Source organism: Lepus europaeus, chromosome 17, assembly GCF_033115175.1.
Source record: "Lepus europaeus isolate LE1 chromosome 17, mLepTim1.pri, whole genome shotgun sequence".
Classification (NCBI taxonomy): Eukaryota; Metazoa; Chordata; class Mammalia; order Lagomorpha; family Leporidae; genus Lepus; species Lepus europaeus.
In genome coordinates this window covers 63880769-63896729 of record NC_084843.1, presented here as the reverse complement: position 1 = coordinate 63896729, position 15961 = coordinate 63880769, and the positions used below count along the sequence as shown (strand labels likewise).

At 39.7% G+C, this 15961-nt stretch overlaps 1 protein-coding gene across 3 annotated transcripts in view; it reads right to left on the bottom strand.

Annotated features, from left to right (window-relative positions):
• Positions 1-711: 711 nt before the first annotated feature.
• Positions 712-15961, bottom strand: part of ADK (adenosine kinase) — a 619463-nt gene continuing 604213 nt past the window's right edge. For all 3 annotated transcript variants that reach the window (XM_062214718.1, XM_062214719.1, XM_062214720.1), the window contains one exon: positions 712-1513. In XM_062214718.1, coding sequence (XP_062070702.1) covers positions 1389-1513 — 125 coding nt within the window. In that variant the 3' untranslated portion in view covers positions 712-1388. The remainder of the gene's footprint in view (positions 1514-15961) is intronic.

Here is a 15961-nt window from a genome sequence, read left to right as displayed (position 1 = left end):
CCTCTGCCTTTCAAATAAATAAATAAAAATAAACACATATATCCTATTGGTTCTCTCAGTGATCTTTATATGGGATATTATCCCCCTCCCCACCCCCCTCCCTTTTTAAAAATTTATTTATTTATTTGAAAGGCAGAGTTAGAGAGAAGCGGAGGCAAAGAGAGAGAGAGAGGGAGAGAGAGAGAGAGAATCTTCCATCTGCTGGCTCACTCTCCAAATGGCAGCAATGTCTAGGGTTAAGCCAGGCTGAAGCCAGGAGCCAGGAGCTTCTTCTGGTCTTTCACATGGGTGCAGGGACCCAAGAATGTAAGCCGTCTTCTGATGCTTTCCTAGGCACGTTAGCAGGGAGCTGGTTTGGAAGTGGAGTAGTGGGGGCTCGAACTGGTGCCCATATAGGATGCTGTGGCTGCAGGCAGTGGCTTTACCCGCTATGCCACAGCTGACTCCTATTATCCCATTTTTTAGAGAGGAAACGGAGACTCAGAGATTTGTCTAAGGTCATATAAAGGTAAATAAGTCTGACTCCAGAAGTGCTGTTATATTGCTTTATTTTCCTTTAAAGAGTGACTTAATGGTTTCCCATATTTGTTTTAAGAATGTATTATGCTGTTCTCCGTAACCCTGTCAATAAAGTAGATATCATTTTAGTGTCCAGTATTAAATAATGATCTTTCTTCCTTAGATTTTTGAGCACAGGCCAAAGACAAAAAATTCCTCTATGACAAGTTTTTATTTGTATCAAATTACAGAGTACAATAAGATTAGGATTTGAATATTATAATTTAAAATTTGGCAGATTATTTAATTATCCAAAGTTTATTACATATTTGAGTATACATTGAAGAGATTATTTGGAATATCTTGGCAATAGAAGTATTTCTGTACCTTATTTGAACATTTATCATATATTTATTTGAGGTACATTTATGTATGTATGTACCTGTGTGTATTCACACATACTCCTAAATTAAATATATTTATATAAAAAGCTAAAGACTGATGTGTGAGGATTAATTCCCTTAAAAAATCTATCATATTAAATTGCATCTGCATTCAAAGCAGAAATGTAAAAAAAAGATCAATTTACTAAATACCATACATGAATTTACAAAGTAATTGAAAATGAAATGAAAATTTGTATTGAAATGTTATATTCCTGTCTAATTGACATTTAGGAGGCACTAGCATCTATGGGAATTAACATCATTTTGTAGGTTACTGAGAGACTAAAGATTCTATGAGCATTACTGTACCCTCTAAATTAAGAGTGAACATTATTATAGTAGGAAATATGGCAGATAATTTTCTCCTTTATTAATGTGGGAATTCTCAGGAAGCAATGAGGGCAGTGTCGTACTCCGGGGGGGCTTAGGCTTTTTGCTCTTCCATTAGTGAAAATCTGGCTTCTCAGGAAAGGTGCAGCCAGTCCGCCTGATTATGACGCTTGCTGCATAGTGGCCAGCACGGATGCATTCAGTCAGAGGCTTATCAGAGACCAGCTGAGACAGAAAACCTGGAAAACAGACAAAAAGGAAGAACATGAGTATTGCGTACCAGCATCAGAAATGTCATGCTGAGTCACAGCAAAATAGTCTAAGCACCTACCACTCTCTCCAGCCCTGAGAGAAGTGCCAAGTCTCCAGGGCTGGAGCGGTTATCCTCCCAACATCAGGGCCCTCCCTTAAGACTTCAGTAGGGACATGACAACTTGCCATCAAGTCAATCTGGTCTTTCTAAGCCTAACCTCACAAGTTGTCGTTTCACTTTGAGACTAAAAGAATGTAAGGAATATTGGCTGAATAATATTACCTTGGATCTTTACAGCTGAGCAGTTACGAGTTCTCTCTCTTCCCTTCCCGTGAGATTCCTTCTGTGCTGTTGTCATACCCAGTGTATTGCCATTTGGACAAAATTCTATCATCTGCGTACATCTTTGAGAGATGGAAAGTTCTGGAGGCATGGCATTTCCCTTTCCCTCCCAGGGTAATAGGGAAATCATCTCTGTAGTTAAGCACCACAGATCAGTTCAGCACAGTAAATCAGGGTGGAAAAGTCTTAAGGACTTCTGTGTCTGCCCAAGATGGGCTAAAAAGAACCATTTTTATTTTTTGTTCAAAAACATAATAACACAAACCCAAAATATGTAAAATCAAGTTTTCAGATATTGTACATCTGCTACAAAAGACTCATGAGAAAAATGAAACAAAACACAAAATTGCTCTACTTTATGGCCTTGAGAAACATACCAGGCCACACCACACCCAGAGATGCTGAGGGCAGCTCCCAAGAATCTGAGTTAAGAAGTTGGAAATGTAAGTACAAATTGTTCAAAATCAACAAATCTCTAGGCAGACTGACAAAAAACACTAGAGAGGGGGAGAGCAAGCAGGTGAATGAGTAAGAGAACAGGAATGATCAGCATCAGGAATGTCAGAGGTGGTATCATTGTCAAGTTCATATTAAATATTAATTATACGTATCTTAACATACCACATGTACTAATACATATTTAAAGGATAATTCAAAGCATTAATTACATTAAGTATATATTAAACTTAAGTTACATTTATTAATTTAAATTTATTTTAAGTGGAACTACATTTAATACATAAATTTAAAAGATAATTAGGACATATTAACAACTTAAAGCTGATACAGTTAACAAGTTAGATGAACATGATAAATTTCTTGAAAAATACAAACTATCAAAACTCACTTTAATAACTTAACTAGCCCTGTTATATTGGTTTTGTATTAAAAAGCTTTCCATAGGGGCTGGCACTGTGGCATAGTGGTTAAAGCTGCTGCCTACAGTGCCGGCAGCTCATATGGGCGCCAGTTCAAGTCCCGGTTGCTCCACTTTCAATCCAGCTCTGCTCCACTTTCCAATCCAACTATGGCCTGGGAAAGTAACAGAAGATGGCTCATGTCCTTGGGCCCCTGATCCCCCATGGGAGACCCAGAAGAAGCTCCTAGTTCCTGGCTTCGGATCAGTGAGCTCTGGCTGTTGTGGCTATCTGGGGAGGGAACCAGTGGATGTAAGATCTCTCTCTCTCTCTCTCTCTGCCTCTGCCTCTCTGTAACTCTGCCTTTCAAACAAATAAATAAATCTTTTTTTTTTTTAAAAAAAAAAAAAAAGCTTTCCATAAAGAAAACTACAGGTTCAGATTTGGTATCTGGTGAGTTCTAAACATTTAAGAAAAAAATGACGATGCTACATTAACTCTTGTGAAAACGGAAAAGAAGGAATGCATTTTCAATTCATTCTTTGAGGACAGTATTACCGTAATACCAGAAAAGAAGACTACAGACCTAAAGAAAATTTCAGCAAATCAAATGTAGTAATACACATAGAAACATAACAAATCGTGATAAAGTGAAATTTATCCCAGGAATACAAGTTTAAGATTTAAAAAGCAACTAATGTACTTTACCAGACTACCTAAGAAAATGGTAACATTATCTTCTTTTTTCAAAGAAAAGATTTATTTATTTGAAAGGCAGAGTTACAGAGAAAGAGAGAAGGAGACATAAAGAGAGATTTTCCATCTGCTGGTTCTCTCTTCAAATGGCTGCAACGGTCAAGGCTGGGCCAGACCAAGTACTTCCTCTGGGTCTCCCATGTGGGTGCAGGGGCCCAAACATTGGCCATCTTCCACTGCTTTCCCAGGCTCATTTGCAGGGAGTTGGATTGGAAATGGAGCAGCCAGGACTTGAACTGGCACCCACATGAAACAAGACGCACTGCAGATGGCTTAACCTGCTGTGCCACAGTGCAGCTCCAGTTTTTTTTTTTTTCTTAGCTGATCTTAATAGATGCAGAAAAGGTATTTCACAAAATCCAAAGTCCATCCCTAATTAACGCTTTCAGCAAATCAGGAATAAAAAGGAACTTTCTCAATTTGACAAAGGTTCTTAAGAAAAACTTATAACTAGTATCATTCTTAATGATGAATGGAATGTTTTCCCCTTAAGATCAAGAACAAGGCCAAGAGTGGCAGGCATTTGGCCTAGTGGTTAACATACTAGTTAAGACTTCATGTCCCACATTAGAGTGCTTGAGTTTGGTATCCACTAAGGCTCCTGATTTCAGGTTCCTGCTGGTGTAGACTGAGAGGCAGTGGTGATGGCTCAGGTAGTTGGGTTCCTGCCATCAACATGGAAGACCCAGATAGATGCTCCAAGCTCTCAGTGTTGGGGAGTGAAACAGTGGATGGGTGCTCTCTGTCTCTCAAATAAATAAATACATAAATAAAAATTTTTAAAAAACCCAAGAGTGTTAGAAAGTCATTTAAAAGCAAAAACAGGGCTAGCATTTGGCATAGTGGTTAAGATGCTGCAGGAGATACATGCATCTCACATCAGAGTACCTAGTTCAAGCACCAGCTCTGCTTCTGGTTCTACCTTCCTGATAATGCGAACCCTGGGAGGTAGGAGGTAATGGCTCAAGTAATTAGGTCCCTGTCTCTGAGGTGCAAGACCTGGATAGAGATCCTGGCTCCTGGCTTCAGCCTGGCCCAGCCTTGGCTGTTGCAGGCATTTGGTGAGTTAACTAGTGGGTGGAAGCTATCTATCTCTGTCTCTCTACCTTCCAAATAAACGAAAATAAATTAACAAAAACAATTTTGTGTTTGTTCTTAAACTATATCCTGGAAACCCTAGGCAATGCAATAAGGAAAACAAGAGAAATGAAACCATAGAGAGGGGCTGGTGCTGTGGCACAATGGGTTAAAATCCCAGCTTGCAGTGCCAGCATCCTATATGGGCACCGGTTCAAGTTCCAGCTGCTCCATTTCCAATCCAGCTCCCTGCTAATACACCTGGGAAAGCACCAGAGGATGGCCCAAGTCCTTGGGCCCCTGCACCCGTGTGGGAGACATGGAAGAAGCTCCTGGTTCCTGGCTTCAGATTGGCTCACCTCTGGCTGTTGTGGCCATTTGGGGAGTGAATAAACGAATAGAAGACACCTCTGTCTCTCCCTCTCTCTGTAACTCTGTCTTTCAAATAAAAATCTTTTTTTTTTTTTTTTGACAGAGTTAGACAGTGAGAGAGAGAGAGAGACAGAGAGAAAGGTCTTCCTTTTGCCGTTGGTTCACCCTCCAAATGGCTATTATGGCCGGCGCGCTGCGCTGATCTGAAGCCAGGAGCCAGGTGCTTCTCCTGGTCTCCCATGCGGGTGCAGGGCCCAAGCACTTGAGCCACCCTCCACTGCACTCCCAGCCACAGTAAAGAGCTGGACTGGAAGAGGAGCGACCGGGACAGAATCCGGCGCCCCGACCGGGACTAGAACCTGGGGTGCCGGCACCAGGCGGAGAATTAGCCTAGTGAGCCGCGGTGCCAGCCATCAAATAAAAATCTTTTTTTTTTTTTTAAAGTTTGTTTAAAAAAAAAAAAGGCATTGAGATGGAAAAAGAAGTAAAATTGTTGATGACTGTCCATGTCTTTGGCTTTCAAGAATAGGTGATTTTGATCCTAGGGACAAGTGGTGATGTCTGGAGACATTGAGTAAAGCTGTAAAATACTGCATACTAAAAAATGACAATGAGATAAAAAATGACAATGAGAGAAATAAAAATATAAGGAGAGATATGATATGTTTAGAGGTCAGGTGATTCAGCACTATTATTGGCTCTGCAGAAAATTTTGTGAATTCAATATAATAATAAACATTTTAATATGCTTTCGTATAGAAAATACTTCTAAAATATTTTTTTCAAATTTAAATTTATTTTCATTTTATTTGAAAGGCAGAGAGCAAACATGTGGGACAAGATATTCCATCTGCTGGTTCACTCCCCAAATGCCCACAACTGCCACTGCTGGTCCAGGCAGAAGCTAGGAGCCAGGAACTCAGTCTGGGTCTCCCTTGAGCCCTCACTGCTGCCTCCCAGTGAGGAAACTGAATTAGATACACATTAGCAGGAAACTGAGTTGGACACGGAGAAGCTGGGACTTGAACCATGCACTCCGGTATAGGACACAGTTGTCCCAAGCAGTGTCTTAACCACTGTGTTCCATGCCCATCCTTGCTTCTAAAATTTAAAGAGAAATGCAATAGATGTAGATAACTAAAACACACATTGATTAAGTAAGTAAAAGCCAGAAGACTTACATTACCTAATTTTAAAACTTATTATAGAAATACAATAATCAAGACACTATGGTGTTGGCATAAAGACAAACAGATAAATGGAACTGAATCGAGCCCATTTCTATAAAATAAATATGAAATAAACCCATTTCTATACAGACAACTGATTTCTGACAAAGTTGTTAAAGAAATTCTATGGAGAAAGGGTAAAATTATAAACAAACTATAGTAGAAGAATTGGGTGTTGCATGTAAAAAAAAACTCCACTTCAACCTTTACCTTATACCATCTGCAAAAATTCACTTAAAATGAATCATAACAGGGCTGGCGCTGTGGCATAGTGGGTTGAACTACCGCCTACAGTGCCAGCATCCCATATGGGTGACGGTTCGAGACCTGGCTGCTCCACTTCTGATCCCGCTCCCTGCTGTCGTGCCTTGGAAGGTGGAAGAAGATGGCCCAGGTCCCTGGGTCCCTGGACCCTTGTGGGAGACCTAGAGGAAGCTCCTGGCTCCTGGCTCCTGGCTTTGGCCTGACTCAGCCCTGGTCATTGCGGCCATTTGGGGAGAAAACAGCAGATGGAAGATCTCTCTCTCTTTATAACTCTTTCAAATAAATAAATAAATATTTTTAAAAAAATGAATCATACACCTAAATGTGAGATGAAACTATAAAAATGAGTAAGTTTATATACCTTATTTAAAAGATTTCTGGGAAAAAATATAATTCCATTTCACATGAAGTACATGTCTACTGGAAAAGGTAAATACAAATAAGCAAAAAATAAAAATCATTCATAATTCTCAAAAAAACCTACAAAAATGAGAAAAAACATAGGAGAAAATCTTAGTCACCAAGAGAAAAGCTCACTGAGTAAAACATTAAAAGTACAAAATTTTCTGGAAATAAAAAAATAAGAAATAATCTTTTATTAAAACTATTTAATAAAAAAATGGGCAAAAGTGGAGAGGATGTCAGAAACAGTGGTTATGACACCAGTTTAGAAACCTGCATTCCATACTGGAGTGCCTCCTTCAAGTTCTGGCTACTCTGCTTCCAGTCCAGCTTTCTGTTAACGCACACCCCAGGAGGCGACAGATGATGGCTCAAGTACTCGGATCCAAGCAACCCATGTAGGAGACTTGGACTGAGCTCCAGGCTATTGGCTTTGGTATGGCCTAGTCCTGCCTATAGCTGGCATTTGGGGAGTCAACCAATGGACAGAAGATCTCTGTCTGCCTCTCTGTGTCTCTAAATAAGGTGAAAATAATAAACAAAAGTTTAAAAAATTTGAAAAAATAATGAACAGTTTAGCCAAGAAGATAAATGTATGTAAAGGGGCCAGTGTACCCGGCTGCCCCTCTTCCAGGCCAGCTCTCTGCTGTGGCCAGGGAGTGCAGTGGAGGATGGCCCAAGTGCTTGGGCCCTGCACCCCATGGGAGACCAGGAGAAGCACCTGGCTCCTGCCATCGGATCAGCGCGGTGCGCCGGTCGCAGCGCGCCAACCGTGGCGGCCATTGGAGGGTGAACCAACGGCAAAGGAAGACCTCTTTCTCTCTGTCTCTCTCTCTCACTGTCCACTCTGCCTGTCAAAAAAAAAAAAAAGTGAAGGGGCCAGTGTTGTGGCATGATGGGTAAAGTTGTCACCTGTGACGCTGGCATCCCAGTGTGAGCATGGTTTGACTCCTGGCTGCTCCACTTCCAACTCTGATCAGCTCCCTGCTGATACACTAGGGAAAGCAGTAGAAGATGGCTCAAGTATTTGGGCCCCTGCACCCACATGGGAGACCTGGAAGAAGCTCCTGGCTCCTGGCTTCAGCTTGGCCTAGCCCTGGCCATTACAGCCTTCTGGGGAGTGAACCAGCAGATGGAACACCCTTCTCTTTGTAACTCTGTATCCCTTTCTCTTTCTGTAACTTGTCCTTCAAATAAATAAAATACATCTTTTAAAAATAAATAAAAATAAATGGATGCCAAATAAGAACATGATATTCAACATAATGATCTGTTAATAATTAAAATTAAAATAAGATACCACCACATACCCATCAGAATGGCTAAAATTGAAAACATTGACCATACTAAGTATTCCCAAGAATGTGTATCAACTCGAACTCTCCTACAGTAACTGAAGGAAAATAAAATAAGAGTGCTTTGTAAAAGTCATTTGTCAATGTCTTAAAAAGGTAAACTTATACTTACCATATGACCCAGTCATTCTATTTGTAGGTATTTACTCAAGGTAAATGAAAACCATACACTCATATAAAAACTTGTAAATCAATGCCACAGTAGCTTTATCTGTGAGAACCCAAAAATGGAAATACTGCAAGTGGATGACATAGGGCAGAAAGACAAGATTACAAAAGGGCATGAGAGTAGTGATATGTACATGGTGATGCTTTCATGGGTACACACATATGCCAAAATTCATTAAATTTTACTCTTTGAATATGTGTCTGACATTACGGTGCAGTGGGTTAAGTCACTGCTTGTGACACGGACTTCTCAAATCCAAGTGTCAGTCAGAGTCTTGGCTGCTCTGCTTCTGATCCAACTTCCTGCTATTATACCTGTGAAGGCAGTGGATGATGGCCCAAGTGTTTGGTCCCTGCCACTAATGTGGGAGAACCAGATGGAGTTCCTGGCTCTTGGCTTCAGCGTGGCCCAGCCTGGCTGTGGCGGGAGTTTGGGGAGTGAACTAGCAGATACAAGACCTCACTCTCTGTGTGTCTCTGTTTGTGTGTGTCTCTTGTACTCTTTCTGATGCTCTGCCTTCCAAATAAATAGATACATCTCTAGAAAAAGTGCAGTTTATTGTATGTCAATTACATAAAACTGTAAAAAAAAAAAAAAAAAAAAAGGTGTAGCTACAAATAAGATAAGTCAAGAACAGATGAACCTGGGCTCCTTTCCCCTGAGAGGGACTGGAGCTGCTGCAGCAGCAGGACTCAAGGAGAGACTGTTCTGCAGCTAGACTTCCGGGCATTCCCCTAGGCCCTGGCAGCCTGGCCTGGAGGGAGGGGAGGTGAAGGTTAATTGAGAAGCTGTGGTAGGATGACCTGAGAGAACATTACAAGAGATTTATGTCCTTCCTTTTCTACCATTCTGACCACACAGACTTTTCCCAGTCAGATTTGGGGACCGCTCTGTATTAGACAAAATAAGTATTCCCGACCAAAGAATAAAATCAATTCCGTGACCAGAATGATGTATTTCGAAGACATTTGCTTAGACTGTGAAATCACTCTCTCAGGAGGTTTAGTGAAAGTATTTTATCATTGGGTTTTCAGGTAACAGTCAAAGGTCATTATAAACTTTGTGCCAAACTGTGCGTCTAAAATGCTCAGCCCACACAACGAATGGGGCAGATGCCAAATTCAGAGTCAGATCAGCTTACAGTGGAAACACGTCTATTAGGAGCCTTACAAGCAACATCTGTTTTCCTCGTTCCTCTTGGTATGATCTTTGTGAGAAAGAGAAAAGCTTATGTTTATGAAATATTTGTGTGAAGCCTAAGGAGCAGCATCCTCCTCCTGAGAGAAGCGCAGCTGACGAACGAAGTGAAGTGCTCTGAAGTGTCATCTGCTTTGACAAGGGGAAGACCTGGCTGCTGAAACCAGCGAAGATCTTTGCCCCAGAGGAATACCACTTTTTCAATAATTTATTTTAAAAACCAACTAATATGAATTACAGCTATTTCATAATCAGTTATAAGTGGAACCTTCAAAACGTAGCTAATGTGAATCTTAAAACTTGCATAAAATTGTTTAAATAAACAGTTTATATTTAAAGAGCTGTGGAGAATCCTTTTATGATACAAATAAACCCACCCAAGATACTTTTATTGTATAAAATACAGATAACATTTAAAACTTTAGCGATTTTTAAAAGTAAATGCATGGTATTAAGCACATTTGCAGTGTTATACAACTATCACCCTCAAATGTTTTTCAGAACTCATTCATCACCCTGACAAAAACACTCTACTCATTAGACAAAAACTCCCATTGCTCTTTATCTCAGCGTCTGGTAACTGCTATTCTAGTTTTTGTCTCTATGAATTTGCCTATTTTGGGACCTCTCATAAGCAAGATCATACCAGATTTGTCCCTTCGTGTCTGGTTTATTTCACATAGCACAATGCTTCCCAATATGTTTAGATTTTTCAATTATCAGCGTGCCTAAAGTGTACTTTAAAAAAATGTTATTTGAAAAGAATTTCAAATTTAGACAAATGTTACAGGAATAAAAATAGTACGAAAGGCACCTGCATATCCTTTACCAGATGCACTTACTGTTAACATTTTGCTTCACTTGCAAGCGTTCTTTTTCTGTGAGCTACTGGAGAGCAAGTTACAGTTATCCTGGCTTTCCACCTCTAAATACGTCAGTGTGTCTTTCCTGAGAATAAAGATATTCCCTTCCACAGCCACAATCTGGGTATCAACTTTGTTAATCTCATGTTCATATTCCAATTTTGTCAATTACTCAGTGATGTCCTTTATAGAGACTTTTCCCTCCAGAACAGATCTAGTCCAGGATTTAACTAGTATGTCATTTTAGTCATCTTCAACTTGGAACATTTCCTCAGTCTTTCTTTGACTTTTGTGACATGGGCATTTTTGAAAAATACAGTCAGTTCCTTAGGTTCTTTTTAATACTCGAATTTCTCACTTGGGGGTTGTCTGATGTTTCCTCATGATTAAACCAGATTACGCATTCCTAGTCAGAATACATGTAGTGTCCGTCTCGGAGTGTCACATTTAAAGGTATATCACATCCATCTGTTATTCACTGGTGATATTCATTGTTGATCACCTGACCCACATGGACCTATTTCTTTCATTGGAATAGAAACTATTACTTCCCTTGCAACTAACAAGCAGTCTGTAGACAAACACTTGAAGACCACACACATATACTGCTTCTTAGCAAAAGTCCTCAGCCCTCGCCCTGACGTGGTGCCTATGGTTCCTGGGTAAAGCAGCTACCACTGTGATGATTTTCCATCTTCAGCATGCCTTTCACATTTGCCAGCCCTTGGAACTCAATGTCAGCAAGATTCTACTACTTCTGTTCCCATTTATTTATTATCTACTACCAAAAAGGATGCACAGATTCTTTGACTATCAGTGGTTTATAATTCTTTACATCCCTTAACTAGTTTCTCAGAATGTCCCAGTTTTTGCCCAAGGGAACCCCTTCAGCCAGCCCTTGTGACCCTGGTCATGCCTTCATGTTATTTTCGAGTATTTCTTTACTTGCTGGTATAATACTCTGGGCTCAGCTACGTCCTGGCATCAGTCACTTCTCCAAGGACTCCTGTTTTCTATTGTGTGGAAATATTATAAGAGATCAAGGTCTGGGTGGTGGGTAAATTATTTGCTTTTAGGCCCTGTTAATGAACAGAGCTAGAAAGTATGCATGTATACACACTCACAAGCACTTATACACCTGGATTCATAAAGGTATACACACACATGTACACATAGACCTATTTTAGAAATTGAGTGGACACCAACACTCTAATTCCAGCCAATTCGTGTTGAGTTCAACCTTGCCTTTCCCCATTTTATTATTTGCATGTTCCTTCTTCAGTGAAAACCCTAACTCCCAAGTATCAACATATTTACTTACTTTGTAATATATCTTAAATAGCTTCAGAATTATTTCAACCCTTCTACAAAATACACACACACAAAAAACCTTAAACCTACTAAAAGGAGTTTAGGATTAGTTTTCTGTCCTCCTATCTAGCCAAATACTCAGTATATTATTTATATTAGTTTTTTTCTTAAAAAAGATTTATTTATTTGTTTGAAAGTCTGAGTAACAGAGAGAAACACATACACATACACAAAGGAGGAGAGAGTGGGAGGGAGAAAGATCTGGCTCCCTCCCCAGGACTGGGCCAGGCTGAAGCCAAGAGACAGGAACTCCATCTGGGTCTCCCCAGGACCGGGTTCTGCCTTCCTAGGTACATTAGCAGGAAGCTGCATCAGAAGAAGCAGAGAGCTGGGATTTCAACTGGCACTCCAGTATGGAATGTGGACATCCCAAACGGTGGCTTAATGAACTGTACCATAACACCTACCCCAGATTAGGTCTCTATCTCTCATTTCACTACAGGAGAACTCCTTTTACTTCATAAGAGATTGGAAAAAAAAGTTGAGTTCATGTGTTTTAGTTTGCTCTCAGAGTCCTTCTCTGTACTATCCTTGTTGACTGAATGCTATTTTTAAAAAAAATATGTATAATATTAACATGCTTCTTAACGTAACAACTCTATGAAAGATGTACACAAAGAATGCCGCTTTGTTTTACTCTATGCCACCATCCCACCTCTATAGGTTTCGTGTTTTATCTTCCTGTATTCTTTTTGCAAAGGTAGGTAGATAGAAGTACATTTTCTTACTTATTCATTTTTTACACAGAAGGAGGTAGCAATATACGCTTGTTTGACTTTTTTTTTTCTTACTGAAAATTATCTCCTGTAAATCACTCCGTATTCACAAATATGTCACTCATTGTTTTTTATAGCTCCTCAATACCTCAATGTGTGGACATACCCTTGTTTCTAATGTTTTGCAATTACAAACAATGCTGCAATAAGTAACCACTTCCACGTGCATTTTGTGTTGTTAGGAGTATATCCCTGAGATAAGTTTCCAGAAGTGGAATTTTAGTCTGAGGAGTAAATTTACAGTTTTTTTTAAGATACTGGCAAATTCCTCTCCATAGAAGTTGAACCATTCAGCATTTCCACTAATATATAAGTATGCCTGTTTCCCTACAATCTCACCAGTAAACTACATTGTCCACCTTTGAATTTTTGCCAGTCCAATGCATCAGAAATGTTACTTCAGAGTAATTTTAATTTGCATTTTTTCATTATAAAAAGTTGAATACCTTTTATATATTTAAGAAACAAATCTGTGAAAATTTTCCTCTCCTCTATTTTAAGATTCATTCATTTATTTGTTTGCAAGGCATAGTGACAGAGAGAGAGAGAGAGAGAGTTAGAGTTATCTTTCATCACAGGTTCACTCCCCAGATGGCTCCAACAAAGCCAGGAGCCGGGAATTCCATCCAGATCTCTAACATGGGTGCAGGAGCCCAAGAACTTGGGTCATTTATCCACTGCCTTCCAGGCACATTAGCAGGAAGCCAGATGGAATATAGAATAGTTGGGACTCAAACCAGCACTCCTATATAGGATGCTAGAGTTGCAAGCAGTGGCTTAACCCATGTACCACAAAGCTAGACACCCTCCCTTCTGTTTTAGAAGTTCTTTATATCTTATTAGGGATATTATTCCAATAATGTGTTTTTCAGAAAAAAATGCCAACGATGTGATATTAATACATATAAATATTGTACCAAGTAAACCCAAGGCTTACTCATATTTCAATAACTGAAATACACCCTTGGGTCTCTGAGTGTGGTTGGTACACACTAGCAAAGAAACATGGGTTGTAGACCGAGATTTTTTAAAAAAGGAGAGAAACACTCTAATCCACTGATATACTCTCCAAATGCTGGCAATGGTCAGCGCTGGGTCAGGAGGTTGGTCCAGCTTGCCCATATGGGTGGCAGGGAGCTAATTTTGAGCCATCAGCTGCTGCCTCCCAGTGTGCACCTCATCAGGAAGCTGGAATTAGGAACAGAGCTGGGACTTGAACCCCGGCACTCTTATATGGGATGTGGGCATCTGAACTGATGTGCTAACTGGTAGGCTAAATCCTACCCTGATTTACTCTTTCAAGTAAAGATGTTGGACTTACCCAGCATCCAAAAAAGCAAAATCTTACATAACTGATGTGGAATATATGTCAGTGTGAAGCTTTCTTAGGAGTCCTTTTTGTTGGTGTCATTAGCTCATGTCCTTATTAGTAAATCATCTTAAAACGAAGGGCACTGTGGTACAGTGGGTTAAACCACTTACTGGGACGTCCATATCCCATATCTGAATGCCTTGTTCAAGTCCCAGGTTTCCTGCTTCCAATTCAGCTTCCTGCTCACGTGCCTGGGAGGCAGAAGACGATGGCTTGGGTACTTGAATCCCTTTCATCTATGTAGGAGACCCGGATGCAGTTTCTGACTTCAGGCTGGCCCAACCCTGCTTGTTGTGGACAAATGGGGAGTGAACCAGTGGATGGAGTATCTCTGTCTTTCCTTCTCTCTTTGTCACTCTGCCTTCCAAATAAACATACAAACATATCTTTTTATAAAAATGATGGGTAAGGCTCTGTATCAATGCTTTTCAACATAGCCATAGGACAGAAAGAGGAGGCATGACAAGGGAGGCTACTGAACATTTCTACAAGTTTCCAAATCAGGAGCTCATATGCTGAAGGAGTTGTTGTTGCCTTTCTACCTTGGTCCTTTTACATCCAGCCTTATTTCAGGGCCTCAAGCTTTGCCCAGCTTTAGGCCATGTTACAGGCCCCACATCCCCTAGCTGTTGAGGTGTAAGATCAATGAGAGCCTTCCGCTAATACTGAATTTGGTTCCTGCAGTTACTGTTGGCTGGCTCATTAACAACAGGTACAGCTAATTATCTTGTTTGATTTTATTTGGACTTTTCTTTCACTGACAATAAAGAATGGATAATTTTAGTCCAGTTCTATCTAGCATCTGAAATGAGGAGGCCTGAAACATATTTTTAAATTGCATAAAGAGAGGGGATGCCAAGCGAGGTTCCTCAAGTCACAGAGAGGTAAGAATGCAGTGTGGGCAAAAGGCAGTAGATTTTTTTAATTTAAGCTGTCCATTCCATGAGGTTACTGTAGAAGAGATGTAATATCTGTAATTTTCACAGTGACATATACAGGCAATTGAGAAATATGTTAGTGGGTATGGAAGTCTTAATAGAGACACTCAGTAGCGCTAGGACTATTTTACAAGAAAATGAATGATGTTTGTAAGTCCAGCTTTTCCTTGCCACACATAGTTCCCTCTCTAACAGTTTGACAATGGCTGGAACTCAAGTAGACTCCATCTCTGTTCACTCTATATTCAGTAGCAAAAAAGGATGAATTAGCACTTCTGGTTGTCAGCACATAACAAGCTGTGCCACACTTCTGTTTTTAAATAAAAATGTGGATGAAAAATGTTTTAATAATTCACTTTTTACAAGCATTACCATCTTGTATCATTCTAAAATTGTTTCACCAAAGATACTGTATGAATACATGTCAGTGACAATATCTCACATATTCCCAGATACCTGTAATAAACAATGGGGCATAATATGTATTTATAGAGTTAAAATATTTCAACGAACTTTTGGGAATATATATATATATATATATATATACACACACACTTTGTTCTAAATCCTCATTTTATGCTAAATTTAAATTATTACACATCTAGGTAATGTAGTACTTTGTTTACCTGGCAATATATACAAATGCATATGTGTTGAAAATGCATTTTAAGCCATATAATTTAAAGGTCAGAGAAAACTAATACTGTGAAATAGACAGAGTAATATCTCATATATATAAAACCTGAAGCCATAACCGCTTTTCTGGACATCCGTGTTACACCTATAATGACCCTTCAGCTTTCACAAAGAGCCTACACAGTTGATGTTTAAGAAGGAAAGGGGAAACTATTTTTGGATTGCAGAAATAATACCCAGTAACTACAGAAAGTGTGTAAAAAAAAAAAACAAAAAAAACCAACCCAGTAGAATTAGAAAATAAGTAAAACACAAACATAGTTCCATTTAAAAGAATAATCAGGGGCTGACACTGTGGCTTAGTAGGATAAGCCTCTGCCTGCAGTGCCAGAATTCCATAAAGGCACTGGGTTCGTGTTCTGGCTGCTCCTCTTCTGATTCAGCTCTCTGCTATGGTC